At 32.9% G+C, this 21,953-nt stretch overlaps 2 protein-coding genes across 3 annotated transcripts; one reads left to right on the top strand and one right to left on the bottom strand.

Annotated features, from left to right (window-relative positions):
* Window positions 1-611: 611 nt before the first annotated feature.
* Window positions 612-1,203, bottom strand: LOC123225688. Its single transcript, XM_044649798.1, has 2 exons — window positions 1,140-1,203; window positions 612-1,036 (listed from the first exon to the last, which is right to left on the bottom strand). The coding sequence occupies exons 1-2, from the start codon at window positions 1,201-1,203 to the stop codon at window positions 612-614; spliced, it is 489 nt and encodes a 162-aa protein (XP_044505733.1).
* A 12,381-nt stretch (window positions 1,204-13,584) lies between these two features.
* On the top strand, window positions 13,585-16,116 carry LOC123225325 (protein POLYCHOME-like). 2 transcript variants are annotated; one of them, XM_044649259.1, is made up of 3 exons: window positions 13,585-13,751; window positions 13,909-14,301; window positions 15,308-16,116. In XM_044649259.1, the coding sequence occupies exons 2-3, from the start codon at window positions 13,933-13,935 to the stop codon at window positions 15,692-15,694; spliced, it is 756 nt and encodes a 251-aa protein (XP_044505194.1). In that variant the 5' UTR covers window positions 13,585-13,751; window positions 13,909-13,932; the 3' UTR covers window positions 15,695-16,116. The 2 variants fall into 2 exon arrangements, with proteins under 2 accessions (XP_044505194.1, XP_044505195.1); XM_044649260.1 differs by having other exon boundaries at window positions 13,902-14,301.
* Window positions 16,117-21,953: the final 5,837 nt, after the last annotated feature.

Genomic DNA, 21,953 nt, shown 5'->3' with positions numbered 1-21,953 from the left:
TTTTTGATTGTTTTCTATTTTTCATCGTTTTATGTCTTTTCATGAAGAAATTTGTTTACATATTTGCTATTTATGAATGTCTTACGATTTTTTAAAATTGTTGCAGGATATTTCTCGCAAAAGAAAACGTGTTGAAAGCGAGCTATGAATCCCTGTTTTGTATTTATTGTATATATACTTTATCTGTCATTATGTATGGATATGTATTTGATTTTATTTTTTAAATAACTTGCCACGAAAATAATTATATGTGATTTGAGTGATGTTACTATCAAACGTTAGATAAAATAAAGAAATACTCAAACAACTCATTCTAACAAATATAAAATGAAAAAATTATTTGCATTAAAGTTATTACATCACATATCAATACAATTACACATTTGAAACAATAATAAAAATACGTCGGTTACATATAACTGAAGTACAACAATGATGAATCATATAACTAACAAAACTGATTCCACCGTATATCAAGATCTTGTCCCTTTGCCTTTTTTAGATGAACGTTGTGGGGCGAAGCTCGGGACGGGTGCTGGGCTTTTACATTGGGTTTGTATGTGTCCTAGTTCTTGGCAATGACTAAAAATCCTCAGTATCACATTTTCTCCTTACAAAGGACGTCTATTTCTGTTGAAGGGGTGACTTGGACGACGACTATCGAGGACGGGGGGTAGAATAACTATTTCTTCTGGTGAGTGCAACCAATCAGATTGGTTTCCAAGAGGACTGACAGGTTCCTGATATATTACACGATAGATATCGGTCCGAAAGAATGGATGAACCCATGCATTAACATTCATGAGCCTCATATGTCGTGCAACGATAATGGCATACTTGCATGGAATACGTGAAAGCTGAAACTTTCTACATGTGCAGGACATTTCACCGAAGTCCACAATACCCATGAATCCACCAAAACCGACAACCTGATACTGAGTAGGTGTAATCGACCGAACCTTCAGACATGCAGACTTTGATAGATGGCTGCTGATCTTCTCCTCCGCCCAAGGTGTGACAAAGTTAGGGTATTCATCTGTAATTTGAAAAAATATTAACAACACATTTGGTAATAACCAAAACTAAGGTGAAAAAATACATGAGAAAAAACGTTTAATTAATAACAATTTGATACTTACTTGCATGGTTTCTCTTCTCGTAAAACCATTGCTGCATGGTACCACGAATGAACTCCAAGAGCATTGTGATAGGTAGGCCCCGTGCATGTCTGACAAGGGTATTAAATGACTCAGCAATATTAGTGGTCATGATGTTATATTGATGTCCCGAAAAGCACGCTCTACTCCAACGCTCAAATCGACATCACGTAGATAAGCTCTAGCTTGAGGGTTCATCGAGTCAAGAGATTGCATCATCGCCCCAAATTCTGATTCTGTGTATGATTTTGTGGCTTTCCAAAACTCAGGGTCTACATCTTCAAAAGGAATATCGGGCATATCATTTCCATCAAAGTCATCCCAGTCGGGAACTCTATCTTTTTCTCTATAAGCCCATGAGTTTGCAATATACAACGGGTTATTACTGAAATCAATCAAGTTTTCCAAATTGTATTCTTTTTTGACCCCACTAATTTCTTCTTCATCTTCATCTTCCTCTTGCCCTTTAATTGGGGTACATGTAACAAAAATAAGAATACATTCCTATAAGTACTGAGACATATCAATAAGACCCTGGACATCTTCATCATTTTGGATCTGTACGGGGCAATCGAGCTCAATTTTTCTTAGTTTCATTAATAGTTAAAGGTAGTTTTTCATTGGATTAATACCACAAGACTCCTTCAAAAGCTCAATAAATCCCTTAAATGTTGTTTCATAAGGAATTTTAATCAATTGTTTGGATCCTCCAACATATTTCATTGTGTTGTTTCCACCTTGAATCCATTCTCCTTGGTAACGAACCAATGCATAACCATCTATTTTAATTATCAATCCTACAATGACAAGTTTTTGAAAATAATTATTCATTTATAACAAAAAAATTTGTAATAACTATGTAAAACAGTCTTATAATTATTAATATAAAAAAACCCTCCATATTTTTCTAATATTTTATTTAACCCCTTATAATTATTTAACAATTTATATAACACCCTCGTATGTTAGCTTGTTTCAAAATACATCTATCTATTCTTAACGTTCCATTTAAAAAGTTTTTATAATGTTTACTATCAAAATACCCTCTATATTTTTTTAAAATTTTATTTAACCCCTTATATTTATCTAATATTTTATTAAACATCTTTGTATAATATCTTGTATCAAAACGTATCTACCTATTTTTAATATTTCATTAAAAACGTTCTTACAATGTTTAATATCAAAAAACCCCTTATGTTTTTCTAATATTTCATTTAACCTTCTATATTTATCTAACAATTTGTTTAACAACCTTTTATGTAATCTTGTATTAAAATGTATCTATCTATTCTTAACATTTCATTTAAAGCGTTCTTACAATGTTTAATATCAAAATACCCCCTTTATTTTTTAATTTTTTATTTAGCCCCACATACTTATCGAATATTTCATTTAATACCCTCGTATGTAGGGCTGGATTCGAGCCGAGTTGAGCTCGGCTCGCAGCTAGCTCGGGCTCAGCTCGGTTTATTTAGGGCCAACTCGAGTTTGGCTCGAGCTCGACTCGAGCCGAACTCGGCTCGGCTCAAGTTCGGCTCGTTTTCAGTTCGGTTCATTTACGGCTCGGTTCGACTCATTTTTCATATCAAAACGATATCGTTTTGTATATATATATGGATCAAAATGATATCGTTTTGTATAAAAAAATTTTAAAAAAATCTACCGAGCCAGCTCGAGCTCGGCTCGAGCTCGATCGAGCCGAGCAGAGTCCGGCTCGTTTCAGGCTCGAGTCCAGCCTTACTCGTATGTATCCTATTATCCAAATACATCTATTCATTCTTAAAATATTTTTAAATCCTTCATGATATTATGAAATATCAAAATATCCCCATGTTTTTCTTAACATTTCATATAATCCCCTATAATTATCTAAACTTTCATTCAACACCATTTTATGTTTTCTTGTATAAAAAAAATCTATCCACTCTTAACCTATTATTTATTTGCATCATGTATAATGTAATTTCAAAATACTCCCTATATTTTTTAAATATTTTTTTTACCCCCTACAATTACCTAACATTGCATTTACCACCCTTTTATGTTGTCTCATATCAAAATACATCTATCTATTCCTAAAATTTCATTTATAATGCTCTTACAATGTTTAATATCAAAATGCCCCCCTATTTTAATAACATTTTTTTGACCCCTCATAATTATCTTTTTATTTATTTAACACCTTTGTATGTTGTCTTGTATCAAATTATACCTATCTATTCTTAACATGTTATTTAAACATTTACCCCCATATTTATCTAACATTGCATTTAACCCCCCATATTTATCTAACATTACATTTAACCCCTATATTATGACATATAAACTAGATTTAACAAATAAAATTAAGTTTTTAGGCTAAGATTAGTATCAATACCTTTTTTCCATGAATAGTCCTTTTTTGAGTCGAATTCAAAAATACGAACTTTTTTCATCTGAACGAACCCTTACTAATTGATCTTGAATAAAAATGAGAGTGAGAATGAGTGTTTGAGTGATATGAGAAGTGTGTGTAATAAGAGTGAGTGAGGAGGGTTTATATAGATAAGGGGAAGGGTAATTTTGGCATTTTAGAAAAAGTTATGGGCATTTTTGCTTAGAAATAAGGATTTTGGGCATTTTTGCTTAAAAATAGTGAATTTGGGCATTTTTGTTTAATGGAGGGGTATTTTGGCCATTTTTTATAATTTCTCTTTTTAATTCAACCAAAACACCATAACCACAATGATATATAAGTGCAAATGCTAATATAGTGATTCCATGATCCCAAGCTCACCTCTAATTTTGCAAAAACGTTATTCTCTAAGAGGTTTTGTAAAAATATCCGCAAGTTGATTTTCGGTGGATACAAAGTCAAGACAAATATCACCCTTTTGAATATGATCTTGAATAAAATGATATCTAATTTCTATATGCTTGGTTAGAGAGTGTTGAATGAGATTTTTGGATAAGCTAATAGCACTTGTGTTGTCACACAAGATTAGAGTTTTAGATAGGCTAACTCTATAATCCCTAAGGGTTTATTGCATCCACAAGGCTTGAGTACAACAACTATCGACGACAATATATTCTGCTTCCGCGGTCGATAAAGCTACGGAGTTTTGTTTCCTTGAAAACTATGAAACTAATGCATGACCTAGAAAATGACAAGTACCACTAGTACTTTTTCTATAGACTTGGCTTTCGGCAAAGTCGGCATCCGAATAGCTCACTAGGTCAAAGGATGTTTCTCTAGGATACCACAACCTTAAAAATCTAGTGTCATGTAAATATTTGAAGATTCTTTTAAGGGCTTTTAAATGAGATTCCTTGGGACATGATTGGAATCGAGCACACAAGCACACACTAAACATAATATTGGGTTTACTAACGGTTAAATATAAAAGAGAGTCAATCATACCTCTATACATTTTAACATCAATATTTGGCCCACTTTCATCTTTGGTGAGCTTGATAGTTGAACTCATTGGTGTGCTTGAGGCTTTTAGTCCTTCCATCCCAAACTTCTTTAATAAGTCCTTGATGTATGAAGATTGGTTGATGAAGATACCCTCTTTGCTTTGCTTGATATTAAGTCCGAGAAAATATTTAAGTTCTCCCATCATGCTCATTTCAAATTCCTTACTCATGAGGTTAGAAAATTCTTCACACAAAGAGACATTAGTAGATCCAAAGATGATATCATCAACATAAATTTGAACCAAAAGTATGTCATTTTCTTTTCTCTTAATAAACAATGTAGTATCTACTTTTCCAATGCAAAAATCTTTTTCAAACAAGAATTTACTCAAACGTTTATATCATGCTCGAGGTGCTTGTGTTAAACCATAAAGAGCTTTTTGAAGTTTAAAAACATGGTTTGGGAAATCATGACTTTCAACCCGGGGGGTTGTTCAATATAAACTTCCTCTATTATAAATTCATTTAAGAAAGCACTTTTGATATTCATTTGATATAAAATAAAATTTTTAGAACATGCAAATGTCAAAAGCATCCTAATGGATTCTAGTCTAGCTACTGGTGTAAAAGTTTCTTCAAAATATATTCCCTCTTCTTGGTTGTAGCCTTGAGCCACTAATCTAGCTTTATTTCTAACAACCACTCAGAACTCATCCATTTTGTTTCTAAAAACCCATTTTGTGCCAATAATGGATTGATGATCCGGACGAGGGACTAGTTCCCAAACATTATTTCTTTCGAATTGATTTAGTTCCTTTTACATGGCTAAAATCCAAAATTCATCATCTAATACATCATGAAATGTTTTTGGTTCAAAGTGTGAAAGAACTGCTAAATTATTACAAAGATTAAAAGATGATCTAGTTTTGACACCTTGATTTTCCTCACCAATAATTAATTCTTTAGGATGAGCATTTGCATACCTCCAAGCCTTAGGAAGATCTTTATCTTTGTCTTCTTCATGTTTTAGCTCTTGTTTTGCTTTATCCTTATCATCATTTGGTGAATCATGAATTTTCGTTTGGTCTCCATTTTTAACTTGATCATCATCAATATCAATTTGCACACTAGTTGAAAGATTAGATTAATCAAAAATGACATGCATGGGTTCCTTAACTACTAGTATCCTTTTGTTAAACACTCTATATATTTTGCTAGATGATGAATATCCAAGAAAAATGCCAATATTCGATTTTGAATCAAATTTTCCTAAGTTTTCTTTTGTGTTCAAAATAAAGCATTTGCATCCAAAAACTTTAAAATAACCAATATTTGGTTTTTTGTTTTTCCAAAGTTCATATGGAGTTTTATCTAAAGATGGTCTTATTAAAACACGATTTAGAACATAACATGTGGTGTTTACAGCTTCCGCCCAAAAATATTGAGGTAAAGTTTTTTCATTTAACATGATTTTAGCCATCTCTTGAATTGTCCTATTCTTTCTTTCAACAACACCATTTTGTTGGAGAGTTCTAGGACAAGAGAATTGATGTTCAATATCATGCTCATCACAAAAGTTTTCGAATAAATGATTTTCAAATTCTCCCCCATGATCACTTCTAATGCAAGAAATATGCATTTCTTTTTCTTTTTGTATTTTCTTGACAAATTTTGAAAATACATGGAGGGCTTCATCTTTTGATGCAAGAAAAAGTACCCAAGTGAATCTTGAAAAATTATCAACAATAACAAAAGCATAATGTTTTCCACTTAGACTTACGGTTCTTGAAGGATCAAAAAGATCAATATGAAGAAGTTGTAAAGGTCTAGATGTAGAAATATGAGTTTTACTTTTAAAATAATTTTTTGTTTGTTTACCAAATTGACATGCATCACAAATTTTATCTTTAACAAAATCTATTTTCGGAAGACTTTTCACAAGCTCTTTCTTGGAGATTTTTGAAATCAAGTCCATGCTAGCATGACCTAATCTTCTATGCCACAACCAACTACTTTCATGTAATGCGGAGAAACATAGATTTTCATGAGATGCATTTTCTACATCTATAGTGTAAACATTTCCATCTCTATTTCCTACACAACTTGTTTTTCCATCATTAATATTTTCCATAATGCAACTATTTGGCTCAAAAATGACTTTAAATCCTTTATCACATAGTTGACTAATGCTAAGAAAATTATGCTTAAGAGTATCTACCAAAAGAATATTTTCAATAATAATATGAGAATTGTTACCAATATCTCCAATGCCAATAATTTTACCCTTCACGTTGTCTCCAAAGGTGACATATCCTCTATCTTTCTTGCTTATTGTCGAGAAAAGTGAAATATCTCCGGTCATGTGTCTTGAGCAAGCACTATTGAGGAACCATTTGCTTTTCTTCCTTTTGTTTTTCGGTTCCTAAACACAATGGGAGATTCAAGAATTTGTCTTAGGTACCCAAATCATGTTGGGTCCTTGGTGGTTAGTTTTTGTTCCCTTAGGAACCCACACTTTCTTAGTGCCCATATGATGTTTCTTTTCAATTAGGCAAGATGATGAGATATGACCTTTATTTCCACAATAATTGTAAGTTATGTTTGATTCACTTGGAGTTGAGGCTTTAACAAAATAATTTTTTAAGTATTTTGTCTTGATAAAAGGTTTATAACCAAATCCTCTTTTGTTTAAAACTCTCCTTTGTACACCAAGCATTTTATCAAAAATATCCTTTCTATTTTTAAATTTTAAAACTATTTCACTTAAATCCTTTGCTCCCCTTTTTAAAACTTCAATTTCATTTTCTATAATTTCTTTTTCCTTTTTAGCTATGCAAAGATCATTTTCAAACTTTTGTTTTTCTTTTTCAAAAATAGAATATTTTGTTGACTCAAGGAGTTATTATGCTCTTATTTTGATGATAACAAACTAATATGTCCCCTAGCATATTAACTAATGATTTTACTTGAGTGTATGTTTAGATTGCAAGAATTTATCTAATGCACTTGAAAGAGTTTCAAGATAAAAATGAAGATAAAGCTCAAGTGAAGAATTCTTGAAGATTTGAAGTAAAACTCAAGTTTAGGTAGACATGTTTGTAACTCGGAGCATTCGTTTTGATTAGAATATTTATTTGCATAGGATAGCTCACTTGAAAACTCATTTTTATATCTTTCATATTTTGGGTTAAAATGTCATTTTTTAAACTTATTGGGTTAAGCCAAGTTTTTCACTAAAGTTTATTAATTCATTTAAAATGATGAAGTTTTGTGAACTACATTTTCATATCTTAAAGTTGGTTTTGAAAGAATTTTCAAAAAAGGGTTAAATTGTCACTTTTCAAAGTTTTAAGGGTCAAATATGATTTTTAAAAATTTAGGGGGTAAAATGTAATAAAATTTGATCGACCGAATTTGACCGACCTAATCAGTTTCTGAATTGTCCAGAAGTCATGTATTTTGGCTTTAGAAATTCGGTCGATCGAATTTTGGTTTGAATTTTTCCAATGGCTAGTGCCACGTAAGTTCCACGGAAGTGTCATGTCACATCTGGTTGACCAAATTCCATCTGGTCGACCGAATTATGCATTTTTTGGAATTCTAAAACGGCTATCTTTGTGCACAACGGTAACTTTCCTCATTTTTCCTTATATAAACCCAATCAAACTCGTTCGAAAAGAACTTTTGCCACCAAGAACTTTCGCCACCAAGAACTTTCACATATTTGAGAGCAAATTAGTTTTGAGCTATTCACTTACAAATTCTTCTCTCTAATCAAAACCCTTGCTCATACACTTTGTAATTTCATTTGCATTGGGTTGTACTAAGCTTTAACTTTCATATACACTCTTGAGAGAGATCATTTTTCAATTTTGTACTAAAATTCGTGCTATAAAAGAGTGAGTTTCACTCTTGGAGAGATTAGCAAATTTCTAGTGAGAGAAATTGAGCTTTAACATTTGTAAAGGTTAATAGCACCTTAGAGGCTATTTTGGTTGTGAAGAAAATCTTGGTTGAGGTTTTAGCCAACCAAGGATTAGTGGAATACTCCAAGGGAGAAAGCTTGGAGGAGTGGACGTAGGCCGGGTTGAGCTGAACCACTATACATCGCGTGTTTGATTTTCTCTTCCCTTAAACTTATACTTTATGCTATGTTATTTTGAGTGTATTGATTATTTGAAATATTTTAGTCATTTTGATAAATTGGATTAAAAATAGGCAACATTATTTGATTTGAATAAATTGTTTTAATTCTCAAATTTGGTAAAGATAGTTTTAAAATTGCCTAATTCACCCCCCTCTTAGACTATTCGATCCTTCATACTTGTTTTCTTCATTTTCTTTTCCTTTAAACCTAAAGATTTTTTGGTTAAGAATTTCATTTTCTTTCTTTAAGGACTCATTTTCTTTTTCCAAGTTAAAATTTTTCTTTTTAAGGGTTGCATTTTAAGACATACAAAGAGCAAGTTTTTCATTCATCTCTTCAATTGTATCATATAACTCTTCATATGAGGGGTTTTCATATATCTCATCATCTATTTCATCTAAATCATCACAAGTATTAGATAAGTTAGAATTAATTACCTCATTATTTGTAATTGCCATGAAACACATGTTGACTACTTCATTATCCTCCTTTTCGGATTCATTTTCATCGCTATCATCCCACGTAGCCTTCATTGCTTTCTTTTTCGATCTACCAATTTTGAGGATAGGACAATCATATTTGATGTGTCCCGGCTTCTTGCATTCATAGCATACAATTTTCCCTTTCCCCTTTAAAAGCCTCACTTTTTATGAAGTTTTCATTTCTTTTTAGCTTTCAATTCCTTAGAAGCTTTCCAATCTTTCTAGTCAAGAGTGCAATGTCTTCATCTTCATCATTTGATGTCTCCTCTTCTTCTTCTAGGAACTTTTCATTCTCTTTGATGGATGATTTGAAGGCGATACTCTTTTTCTTCTTCTCCACTTCTTCAATTTGTCGTTGCTTCATAGTAAGCTCATGGGTGAGAAGCGAACCTAAAGGCTCTTCAAGAGGTAGAGTCTTAACATCTTTTGCTTCTTCAATTGCCGTCACTTTGGGATCCCAAGAGGGAGGCAAACACCTAAGAAGTTTCTTGACATTTTCTTGGTTAGTATAAACTTTACCAAGATTTTTCAATTCATTCACAATAGTAATAAATCTATCAAACATGTCACTAATAGTTTCATTTTCATTCATCTTAAATAACTAGTATGAGTGTGTGAGCATGCTAATTTTAGTCTCCTTGACTTGTGAAGTCCCCTCATTTGACACCATCAATAATTCCCAAATTTCTTTAGCCGAGGTACAAGCTTTTACCTTGTTAAAGTTATATTCATTTAATGTATAATATAACACATTCATAGCTTTAGCATTAATGGCAATATTCTTCTTATCTTGAGGGTTCATTTCTTCCCTAGTTTTGGGCACTTGTTTTCCATATACTTCTTTCATAGGAACAAAAGGTCCATCTTGCACTACATCCCACAATTCATAATCACTTTGAAGAAAAATCGACATACGATTTTTTCAATGGGCATATCCGATGTCATTAAACAATGGCGGTTTATTTGGGGCAAGCCCTTCACTAACGGTATAGGATTTTCCTAGGTTCATGACCATTGCTCTAAACGGTTAAGTTTATGAGAATGAGCAACCAAACTCTGATATCAATTGTAGGATCGAATGGCCTAAGAGGGGGGGGGGGTGAATTAGGCAATTTAAAGCAATCTTTACCAAATTAGAGAATTAAAACAATTTATTCAAATCAATGAATATTGCCTATTTTTAATCCAATTTATGAGAATAACAAAAATATTTCAAATAATCAATACAATCAAAATAACATAATATAAAACATGAGTTAAAGGGAAGAGAAAATCAAACACGCGATATATAGTGGTTTGGCTCAATCCGGCCTACGTCTACTCCTCCAAGCTTTCTCCCTTGGAGTATTCCACTAATCTTTGGTTGACCAAAACTCAACCAAACTTTTTTTCACAACAAAATAGCTTCCAAGGTGCTATTAACCTTTACAAGTGTTAAAACTCAATTTCTCTCACTAGAAATTTTATGATCTCTTCAAGAGTGAACCTCACTCTTTTATAGTACGAATTTTAGTATGAATTCAAAGTGTGATCTCTCTCAAAGAGTGTAAATGAAAGTTAAGCTTAGTACAACCCAATACAAATGAAATTACAAAATATATGGGCAAGGGTTTTGATTGGAGAAGAGAATTTACAAGTGAATAGCTCAAAACTAATTTGCTCTCAAATATATGAAAGTTTTTAGTGGCAAAAGTTCTTTTCGAACGAATTTGATTGGGTTTATATAGGGAAAAATAAGGAAAGTTACTGTTGTGCACAAAGAATAGCCGTTTTAGTTTTCCAGAAAATGCACAATTCGGTTGACCAGATGTAATTCGTTCAACCGGATGTGATGTGGCACTAGCCGTTAAAAAGTTCAAACCAAAATTCGTTCGATCGGATTTAATTCAGTCAACCGAATTTCTGAAAGCCAAAATATATGGCTTCTGCACAATTTGGAAGTTGCCATCGAAGAATTCGGTCGACCAAATTTTATTATATTTTACCCACTAAATTTTCAAAAATTACAATTTGACCCCTAAAACTTTGAAAAGTGATAATTTAACCCATTTTTGAAATTTCTTTCAAAACCAACTTTAAGATATGAAAACGTAGTTCACAAAACTTCATCATTTTAAATGAATTAATAAACTTTAGTGAAAAAATTGGCTTAACCCAATAAGTTTGAAAAATGACAGTTTAACCCAAAATATAAAAGATATGAAAATGAGTTTTCAAGTGAGCTATCCCATGCAAATAAATATTCTAATCAAAATGAATGCTCCAAATTACAAATATATTTACCTAAACTTGAGTTTTACTTCAAATCTTCAAGAATTCTTCACTTAAGCCTTATCTTCATTTTCATCTTGAAACTCCTTCAAGTGCATTAGATAAATTCTTGCAATTTAAACTCACACTCAAGTAAAATCATTAGTTAATATGCTTAGGGACATATTAGTTTGTTATCATCAAAATAAGAGCATAATGACTCTTTGAGTCAACATAAATCCTAAAACTTTAAGAGTTTATATCATATTTCCCCCTATAGTTTGGAAAACTAACAATTCTTCTACACCTAAAAGTTAAAAAAATTCATTTTTCCCCTTAAAGTCTTTTTTAATTCTCCAACAACGGGAATTCGTTATCGTTGTTGGTCGATCACTCTAACATCTTTTTCTCTAACTGTCAGCCTTCCTACCAATGAAAAGTCTCTTCCTCTCTTCGGTTGGACAGAGACGTTCGTCTTTTTCTGACCGACGGATTGACATTAGACTATTCTTATGATATTGATCCACTGGTCGAATGAATATAATCATCTTCATCTGATAAACCTGCTTCAATGGAAAGGTCGATGGCTGGAGAAGAAGATGTTAGGGTGATTAGCCGATGACAGTAGTTGATTCTTATTGTCAAAGAATGAAGAAAGAACTTTAGGGGGAAAAGTGAAATTTTCAAACTTTTGGGTGGAAAAAATTGTTAATTTTTCAAACTATAGGAGTAAAATGGTATAAACTTTTAGGTTTTAAGGTTTAGTAATAAAATAATAAATTTACCCGTTGTTTTGGTTAAGATTAATAGTCTATAGGTGGGTATTTGAGTTTTTGAAACTTTGCAGATAAGACTTTGGAAACAGATCAAGATTGGGTGGGAATAAGTCATTTGACCTCTAATATATTATACCATATAGAATAAATTACTTTTAATATCAAGGTCTTGATAAATCAAATTCTATTATTTAAATTTTTAATGTACAAACTACCATCCAAAATGCAATTTTGTTAGAGAAAAACAATTGTGGAAGGGCAAAAATATTATTTCCCTTCCCAGAATTAAAAAAAAAAAAAATGAAAAACATCAACATCGAATTGTCAAGTCTCATCGAGAAATGTATAATCTTTATCATAAGTACATATTTTTTAGTGTAATTTAGACCAAATTACACCCATAAAAGTGTAATCTCACAAGGTCAGATATTTTTCAATTTCAATATGTAATCTCACATTTTTTATTGTTATTTGGACGAATTTCACCCGAGTCTCAATAAACCAAGTGTGAACCCAAAAAATCACATCTTAGTTGATGTAATGTAGGCCAAATTGTTGATTATATGATAATTTTACCAAAGTGAAACTGTTAGGGGTAATATAGTAACTTATCTATTTATCCTATATCATAACTTTTTTTTCCGCAAATAAGTTAAATTTTAAGTGACAATTTATAATTCAAGCAATAGTGAGAATTTTTTGTTTTCCCAAACCTTGTATGAGAAATTCTCAAATCAAAGTATTACTTATTTGATTTATAGTTTATACTTTTTGCTTAATGGTATTGAATTGAAGCTATTTAATGTCACAACTATTTGCCATATTTGCTAATACAAAAATAGATAATTATATACCATTAATTGAAAAAAATTCAAAGAAAGAAATTACAAAATTTAGAAATAAAAAAAAAATAAAGAAAATATTCTATATATATTATGTTACTGAAAATATGTAATTATTAAAATCATTGATATATTTTTTTAATTTATGGATCAATGTGAGATGGTTTATGATTAGATGTATCCCAAAGGACTGATCAATAAAATTAAAATTAAAAATTGAAAATCCTTTTATTAAATGAGTTCGTGGTTTATCAGTGGATCATCATATAGAATTTTACTACTCAATGTTGGCCGTTAGATTGAGAAAACAAAAAAAAGAATTTTGAATCACATTTTATAATCATGGAAGCAAAGTATAGAAACATTACTATTCATGCATAAGGGGCAAAGAAGTCATTACAGAGACACGACACAACCCAGCCTTTCAAAATCGCCCGCTCTTTGAAAAAATTTGAATTTTGAAATTTCCACGCATCGCACGTGCTCAAGTTTTTGTTAATCGAAATTTTTTTAAAACCGCTCATGCTTTCATTCGAAAAATTTGCCAATTCACGTCTCTTTATGGCACTCTAAAGCAGTCTCTTCCTCTTTATTTTGTGATGCCCTCCACTGATTCACCCAAACCCTAGCCCCTTCAGAACATCAAACTTCTCCTTTTGTTCTTCATTTTATCTCTTTTACTTGCCCCCTGCACGGTAAAATTCTCATTTTCTGGAGAAAATTTTCATTTCCGGGAAAATGTGAAAGTTTATTTATAAATTTATTTATTTTGGAGAACTAAGAAGATTTTTAGTATCTTTACTTCTTGGATATATATTCTTTTAAATAAATCTTGTTTCTTTAAGTTTACAGAAGAAATCAAGAAACAACGAAAAAATGCCGGAGTCACGTGACAGACTTGTGAGGCCAGTTGATATTGCAACCGTCTTTGCTCAAAGAAGGTCCGGAACTCTCGGAATCTTCAGAGATGAACCAGAACAGAGTTCAAATCAATTGGCATCTCCAGTAACTCGAGTGGCTAATGCGACCGCGGTGCGTCGACAATCGATTGGTAGGGGAAGAGGTGGTGGGACCCCGAGAAGCGCGTTTGGCCGTGGAAGAAGAAATGTGTACGGATCTACATGGGCGACACGTGCATCAACGGGAAGAGAAAATACGCCTACAGGAAGTGCTCGGAGAGGATCTTCTGTGTTGCCTGCTTGGTACCCGAGGACGCCTCTAACGGATATTACTGCTGTTGTGAGGGTAATTTTCTTATTATCTTTATTATCTTATTAGATGATTAATTTCATTTCGTATAGTGTTAGTTGGTAGGTTTGTCAATCCTAGTTGCGTTTGAATTGAATCTCGACTTTTACAATTTATTTATTTTTTTTTTTGTGGACATTTGACAATATTTCTAATGTATTATTCTAGTAGTATTCGTTAAGTCTTCGTGAAGTAGCATATTAATTAGATGTGTTTATCTTTTATTTGTAGTTTAACCATTGTTTGTGTTTATGATGCTCGTAAATATAGTGGAAGATTTCTTTCCTGTATCTATCCTTGACTGGTGATTGATAATTGCTTTTTAAAGAGTTTTGTGTTGTTCTGAGCATGTGTTTTCTTTGTGTTAAATATATTCTTCCTTTTAATCACCTGTTATCTTTGTTTCAGAGTTATATACTTTATTAATCATGCGTATTTACTATTGAATTAAATGACATGCTGAGTTCTTGCGTCATAGATTCAGCTGACATTAAAACTCATTCGACAAAGCTGATGGTTTCCGGTTCATTTTATGCCCACATTGAAGTTGACTGCTTGTGCTTGTTCACTATTATAGCCAACAGGACAAGAATGCAAACTTTGCTCTTTAATCTTCATTTCTAAATTTAAGTTGCATGGATGTTGCTCGGTTAATTCTTCGGATGGTGTCAGAGCATTCCCTTCTGGCAAGCTTTGTTGAGTTGTTAGGCATTGTCCTTGTTTTAATTCCATGAGAATGTTCAGTGTCATGCGCATACAAGTGAAATGCATTCCTGTTTGGTTTTCTGCATTGTTTAATTTAAGCATCCAACCAATTACACCCTGCTGAAAATTTGTTTGAATTGCCGGAGTCATTTTGTTTATTCATCAATGCTTGAGTCAGAGTCAGCATTGGCCTCGAGTCCAAGTAAACTTCTTTTTGCAGCTTATTATTACAAATCCCCTTACCTTCTCGGGCATCTTACGTCAATATATAGAAATTTGTAACTGTGGCTTTCATCAGGCGATTGAAAGGAGAAGAGCTCGCTTGGGAGAAGTTGAAGGCCCACACATGGAGAGTCCAATGTCCCAGGATCGGAGAGTAGTTGACTCCCCAGAGCCACTGTCAGGTGCTCAGCTCGAGCACAATACTTCAGTGCTGTCCCCAACTCCAACTTTCCATGAGAAGCATTGTCCTCCCTCTGTCGGTAAAGTGCCTAAGATTTTGCTTGATATTACAAATCAGGCTGGTGGAGAGTTAGAGCCTCTCACACCTCAGAGGAAACTTTTGAACTCAATTGACAAAGTTGAGAAAGTTGTAATGGAGGAATTGAATAAACTGAAGAGGACCCCAAGTGCTAGGAAAGCTGAGAGGGACAAAAGAGTTCGCACATTAATGTCAATGCGGTGATTACCCTTATTCCTCAGCAATTATATTTCGGAGACAGCAGAAGCCAGAAACTGGACAATCTAAATTGGGCCCTGCAGTGAGATTGATCATCTTCTGATGATCATTATTTCTCTTAAGACATTGGTCATCCTCTGATGATATCTTGTTTTTGTATTTTCAAATTGATGTTGAAATGGGTTCAGCTGGCCCCTGCACCGGGATTTGATTTTAGCAGTTGACATGTTGAAGGCTTCGCGATAAGCAGACACTTTTTGCAGCCTTCATTCTTTGAAGGTTGTGGGTATTATTAAGCTTCATTCATTTGAAGGTCCCAGAAGGTTTGCCGGTTTGATGTACATATAGGCCATATTTCAGATTATGCTATATTGCTTCTTGTTACGTTTGCCTTGATATATCATAAAATTTCAAATATTACATTCATAGATCAATGTGCCAATTGAGTCTGTTCTTAATTTTTTCTGACTTGTATAGCTGTTCACTCATGGTGCATGAATAGTATTTGGTAAGTGATGTTATCTTTTATGAAACTTATGAAGCAGATAGCTTTTTCGAGGCCTGCATGACGATTGTTGCAGAAAGCATAGGTGACCATTGTGCATGTTTTATGGTGCCTTTGTTCTTATAAGGAATGTAACTATCTATTATTCTGGGAATGTGAATAGAAGTTTTAGTATGGTAACATTTTAATGGTTCAGTTAGATGAGAAAAGCGTGAGACATTTGGAGTGAGAGTGAGGAATCTTTTTTATTGACTAATTTTTAAGGTAATATAATAACAAATGTTGTACCATGTACAGTCTATGGCCATTCGGTGAACTACAACGAAAACATTGCGCCAATTAAACAAAGGCTATGTGATCTTTTCGCTAAGCTATGCGAGTGGTTTCCACGTGGAATTGCTTTTTTGTTCTTCACTAATAAGCTCCAATATAAGTTATGAAAAAAATAGGGAAACTGAAATTTTTACACAAAATTTCTCCGTCTACGCTAATCTTCTCAACATTTTTTCGTTAAATATTTATACCACAAAGCAAGTAAAGGCCCTAAAATACCCCCAATTTATACAGCCATTTACACCTCCTTTCTTCCATCTTGGGTGACGTTTCATTACACTTTTCAAAATCTTGCTCACTCAAACCTGGCTGATATACAAACTTTGGTTGGATCGTTTGATTTTTTTCAATGTTTGGGTGTTAGATTTAGGGTTTGGGTTAAGGAAAAATATGATTTTTTTTTTAAGTTGGAAATGAATTATTTGTGTTGGAAAGATGTTTCTTTATGATTATGTGCTTGATTTGTTGGTTGTAATATGTGAAAAGTTGGTTGATTTGCATTAGTTATGTGAGATGTATTTGGATGAATAGGTAGACGAAAACAAGCCAAAAAAGTCTCACCTGGGCTAAAAATGTCTAGTTTGGCCGAAAAAAGTCTTGTCTATGCAAGATCTAACAACTAGGCGAGCCTCGCTTGGCTGTTATTGTTCATAGTATGTATGCATTTTAGTTTGGTGTCAACTATCAAGAGAGTGCATACAGATTTGACAAAATCCACTCATTTTGGGTCCAATTGATGCTCTATAGGAAAAAAAGACATAATGAGTGTCATCAATGAGAAATTTACAATGACCCAAAGAGAGATGTTCTAGACGATATGTTTGGGCACTTCCAGGGATTGGAAACGACTTGGTTTAGCGTTGTACTTATACACTCAGGGGGTGTTTAGTTTGGGTAATGTTTTATTATCAAAATAGAAAAATTACCTTGAAGATAGATTACTTAGAAGATTATTGGGTATAAATGATTATTATGTTTGATAAAATTTGGTAAGTATAAATAATTATTATGTTTGGTTAAAAGTAATAAAAGATACTAATAAATTATTTTACTTAAATGCTCTTGAATATAATTATTTTTAAATATTTTTTATATTATTTGTCATATTAATTAAAAATAAATTTATTTTTGTCTCAAAAAATTAATAAATAATAATATAATTATAATAAAATCAAGATTATCTTGATAATTTTTAAATACCTTAGGTGAAGGTGGTAATCAGATTACTACCTATATTATTTACCACGTCAACATTGGTAATAGAAGATTACTGTAATCTTTTATTACTAACAAACCAAACAAGGGAATAAAAGATAGATACCAAGGTAATCTTTAAAAATTGAAACCAAACAGTCCCTCAGTATTATTTCGTTTAATTAATCATGAGGACACAAAGAGAGAACTTTGGTTCAAATAAAATAGAGTCAATGCCTGTTTTAGCCCTTTGGAGTTTGCAATGGTCGTAGGTCTCATCTTGAGGCATGATACGGATGTGTCAGCTTATGGAGATTGTTTAGGATGTCCTTGATTGAGGCAATAATATTCCCAGGTGTAAGCTCAATAACTTATTTGGATTTACAGAGGGTAGTTATGTCACAGATTTAGGGTGACAATGACAAGGATGTTGTGAAATTTGTATTATTATATTTGAATAATACTATATGCACATTGTGCACAAATAATGATGTGTTACCATATAATTAGGTATTGTTTTATATTTAATTTTTAACTATTTAATTACATGATGATATGTCAGTGTTATGCATAAAGTTATGCACAAAAGTTGTGCACAAAGATATGTACAAAAGTTGTGCACAAAGTTATGCACAAAAGCTGTGCCCATAGCACTACTCATTATATTTATTGCATATTGGACTGTAAGGGTTGGACAATATAACTGTAATTCGAGATCGGATATTATTTTTTGTTGGTAATCTCAATGCATTTAGCCAATACCTTTGGGGTTTAGTGGTGGTTTGATCTCAAACACTATCGTTTGTTAGAGGTTGTATTCTATGGACACTATGATAACTATCTATTTGAAATCCTTTTGGTGGGTTAGTCTAATGGAGATGTTTACACAACATGCATCCATATGTCACACCAAGCCATTGACAATTAAAGGCCCTAAAATACCCTTCAATTTATATAGCCATTTACGCCTTCTTTCTTTCATCTTGGGCGAGGTTTCATTACACTTTTCAAAACCTCACTCACTTAAACCCAATTGACATATAAACTTTGGTTGGATTGTTTTCATCTTTTTTGATGTTTCAATGGTGGTCAATATTACAATGACAATGGAGGTGAGTGTTTGCTTGGCTTTCGACCTAAGATTAATTGTTTTTTTATAATGAGCATGTTTGGGTTAACAATTTTTTTTGTTTAAAAATTGTTGTTTGTTCGAGGATAATGATTTGTTGTTCATTTAATTTATAATTTACAAATGTTCGCTTTTATCTATCGTCGAAATATGTCATTGTTGTCGATGATTTGGGTGTTAGATTTAGGGTGTGGGTTAAGGAAAAATATGTTTTTTTTTTTTAGTTAGAAATGAATTATTTGTGTCAGAAAGATGTTTCTTTACAATTATGTGCTTGATTTGTTGGTTGTAATATGTGAAAAGTTTGTTGATTTGTGTCAGTTGTGTGAGAGGTATTTGGATGAATAGGTAGGCAAAAACAAACGAGGAAAGTCTCGCTTAGGTAAAAAAATCTCATTTGGCTAAAAAAGTCTCACCTGTGCAAGATCTAACAACTAGGTGAGCCTCGCCTACCATTATTGTTCACAGTATGTGTACATTTTAGTTTGTGTTATTATATTGAGTCAAAGATTTTTTTGTCTTTTTCTTTTTCAAAGATTTAGTGTCAACCATTAGGAGGGTGTGTATAGATTTCACAAGATGCACGCATTTCGGGTCTAATTGACACTTTATAGGAAAAAAGACACAGTGAACATCATCAACGAGAAATTTACAATGACCTAAAGAGAGATGTTTCGAATGACATGTTTTGGCACTTCCTGAGATTGGAAAAGACTCGGTTCAACGCTGCACTTATGCACTCAGTGCTATTTCATTTAATTAACCGTGGGGACATAGAAAGAACTTTGGTTCAAATTAAATAGTGTCGACGCCCGTTTTAGCCCTTTGGAGTTTGCAATGGTCACAGGTCTCACCTTAAAGCATGATACGAATGTGTCAGCCTAGGTAGATTGTTCAGGACACCTTCGATTGAGGCAACAATACTTCCTAGGTGAAGCTCAATAACTTATTTGGACGTACAAAGGGCAATTGTGTCACAGATTTGGGGCAACAGTGATAAGGATGTTGTGAAGTTCGTAGTATTTATTACATATTGGATTGTTAGGGTCAGAGAATAGAACCGTGATTTGAGATCGAATATTATTTTTAGTTGACGATGGTGATGCATTTAGCCGTTACCTTTGGGGTTCAGTGATTTGATCTCACGTAGTGTCGTTTGTTAGACGTCATATTCCATAGATATTATAGTAATTATCCATATGAAATCCTGTAGTCTAGTGGACATGTTTACACAAAGTGCATCTATATGTCGCACTAAGTTATCGACAAATAACTTTAATATGTGAGATCTATCCTTATATTTTGGTGTAGTTGTTTAACACTATGAGAATCTTAACTATTTTATCTGTATTATTGATCAGAATAATGTCAGGACTATAAATGTTTTTAGGATGTCCACTATGTAAATGTAGGATTTTTATGATTAGTTAACATAAGTTAATTCTTTCATCATGGTTTAACTATTCTAAAAATATTCATCTAATCTATAAGAAAGAAGAAACAAAATGATGAAAAACATTTTATTTATAAAAATTATGATTATAATACAACTACGAGTGACTTTAGAATACCTCCTTTAAGATAAAAATTATTAATATCTAAGAAAACATTAATAGGATATTAATAAATTTGCCCAATTTCTAATGACAAATAAAGGCAGGAAGATCTTATTTTAAGATCAAATAATTCACCTGCAATTAAGTCAACACCAAAAAGGTTAATGAAGTTTATTCAAAATTAAAACGGTATGCTTTGAAAAAATGTATATATTCCCGGAGGTAAAAAATGAGGTGTCGAACACTAAGCTCATATATTCCAATCATAATGAGAAATAGTCAAACCATTTTCCCTCAAGATGATCTTTTTCCTCTACTAAACCCAGCGAGAATCCAGCAAAAAGCGAAAACATTACTTGCGAAACTTGTAACTCTAGCTGTTTTATTTTGTCATCTACTCGCAGTAGACCCCAATGCAGGATTTCTCGTTTCCACAAATTATGCCTCCTCATTTTAAAAATATGGGAAAAGGACTATGTCCCACCCAACTTTTAAGCCATTCTCAAACTTATATTCATAGGAGATGAAAAACACTTATTCCCACCCATAGACAAACTTTTGTTAATTTTTTCTGTTAAAGGGAGGGGTAAAAGAGTTATTTTACTGTTTATATTAAAAGTTATAAAGTTTATTACTTTTCACCTCTCTTAGGTTTTAGAAACTAACATTTTTATCTTTACCTAAAGTTTTTAAACTTTGAAAAGTAATATTTTCACCCCCAAACCTAGGATTTTCATAATTTTCAAAACGCAGCCGCCCCCCATAACTTTCAAAAATAACAGTTTCACCCCATTCTTCAACTTCATCTTTAGACGTAGTCTCCGACCTCCTCCTTCTCCTGGTGTGACGCGGTGGTGCGATGAAGAGATCTTCATCTCCTTGTTGTACGGTGTGACGAAGATCTCTTCGTCGCTCCACCTAGACGACTCGCGTCATCCAGACGCGTTGATGAAAGACGAAGATCTGGATGACGCTTCATCGTCTACATTTAGGCGACAAAGGGTCGTCCATCATTGTCCTTTGTAGTCGGAGATGAGAGATTGGTGGAATGCGTTGGCCGTTGGTGGTGGCCGGAGAAGGAAGCAAACCCTAGAGGTGAAATCTAAACTTTTCAAACATTGAGGATGGGTTGAGGTGTTAGTTTTTAAAACCTGGAGGGGAAATGGTTAAATTTTAAAGTTTATAGATAAAATAACGATTTTACCCCTGTCCCTAACTGAAAATTTGGACGACAGTTTGGTCATGGGTGGGAGTTTGGGTTTTTCATCTTTCATGGGTGTGAGTTTGAAATTGGGCTAAAAGTTGGGTGGGAAATAGTCCTTTCCCCTTTAAATATTTAACTAGCCCATTTTGCATGGATGGCGCCAGCATTACACTTTGGAGATCCTAATTAATTTAAGCTTCTCCACGTTCGCCTGACTGTAAAGGCAAAATGCCCATCTGTTCGTTACATGTCCTCTGCGTATAAAAGAAGACACAGTTCAATTCAACAGTCTAGTATTGCCAATTAATGACACTATTAGAAGGATTAATTTAGAAGAACTGTAA

Source organism: Mangifera indica, chromosome 9, assembly GCF_011075055.1.
Source record: "Mangifera indica cultivar Alphonso chromosome 9, CATAS_Mindica_2.1, whole genome shotgun sequence".
Classification (NCBI taxonomy): domain Eukaryota; kingdom Viridiplantae; phylum Streptophyta; class Magnoliopsida; order Sapindales; family Anacardiaceae; genus Mangifera; species Mangifera indica.
This window is presented reverse-complemented; position numbering and strand designations above follow the sequence as displayed.

Coding starts and splice junctions, on each gene's coding strand:
- LOC123225325 (XM_044649259.1), top strand. CDS start 13,933: ATGCCGGAGTCACGTGACAGACTTGTGAGGCCAGTTGATATTGCAACC. Junction 14,302..15,307: donor ATATTACTGCTGTTGTGAGG/GTAATTTTCTTA, acceptor GGCTTTCATCAG/GCGATTGAAAGGAGAAGAGC.
- LOC123225688 (XM_044649798.1), bottom strand. CDS start 1,203: ATGCTCTTGGAGTTCATTCGTGGTACCATGCAGCAATGGTTTTACGAG. Junction 1,037..1,139: donor CGAGAAGAGAAACCATGCAA/GTAAGTATCAAA, acceptor TTCAAATTACAG/ATGAATACCCTAACTTTGTC.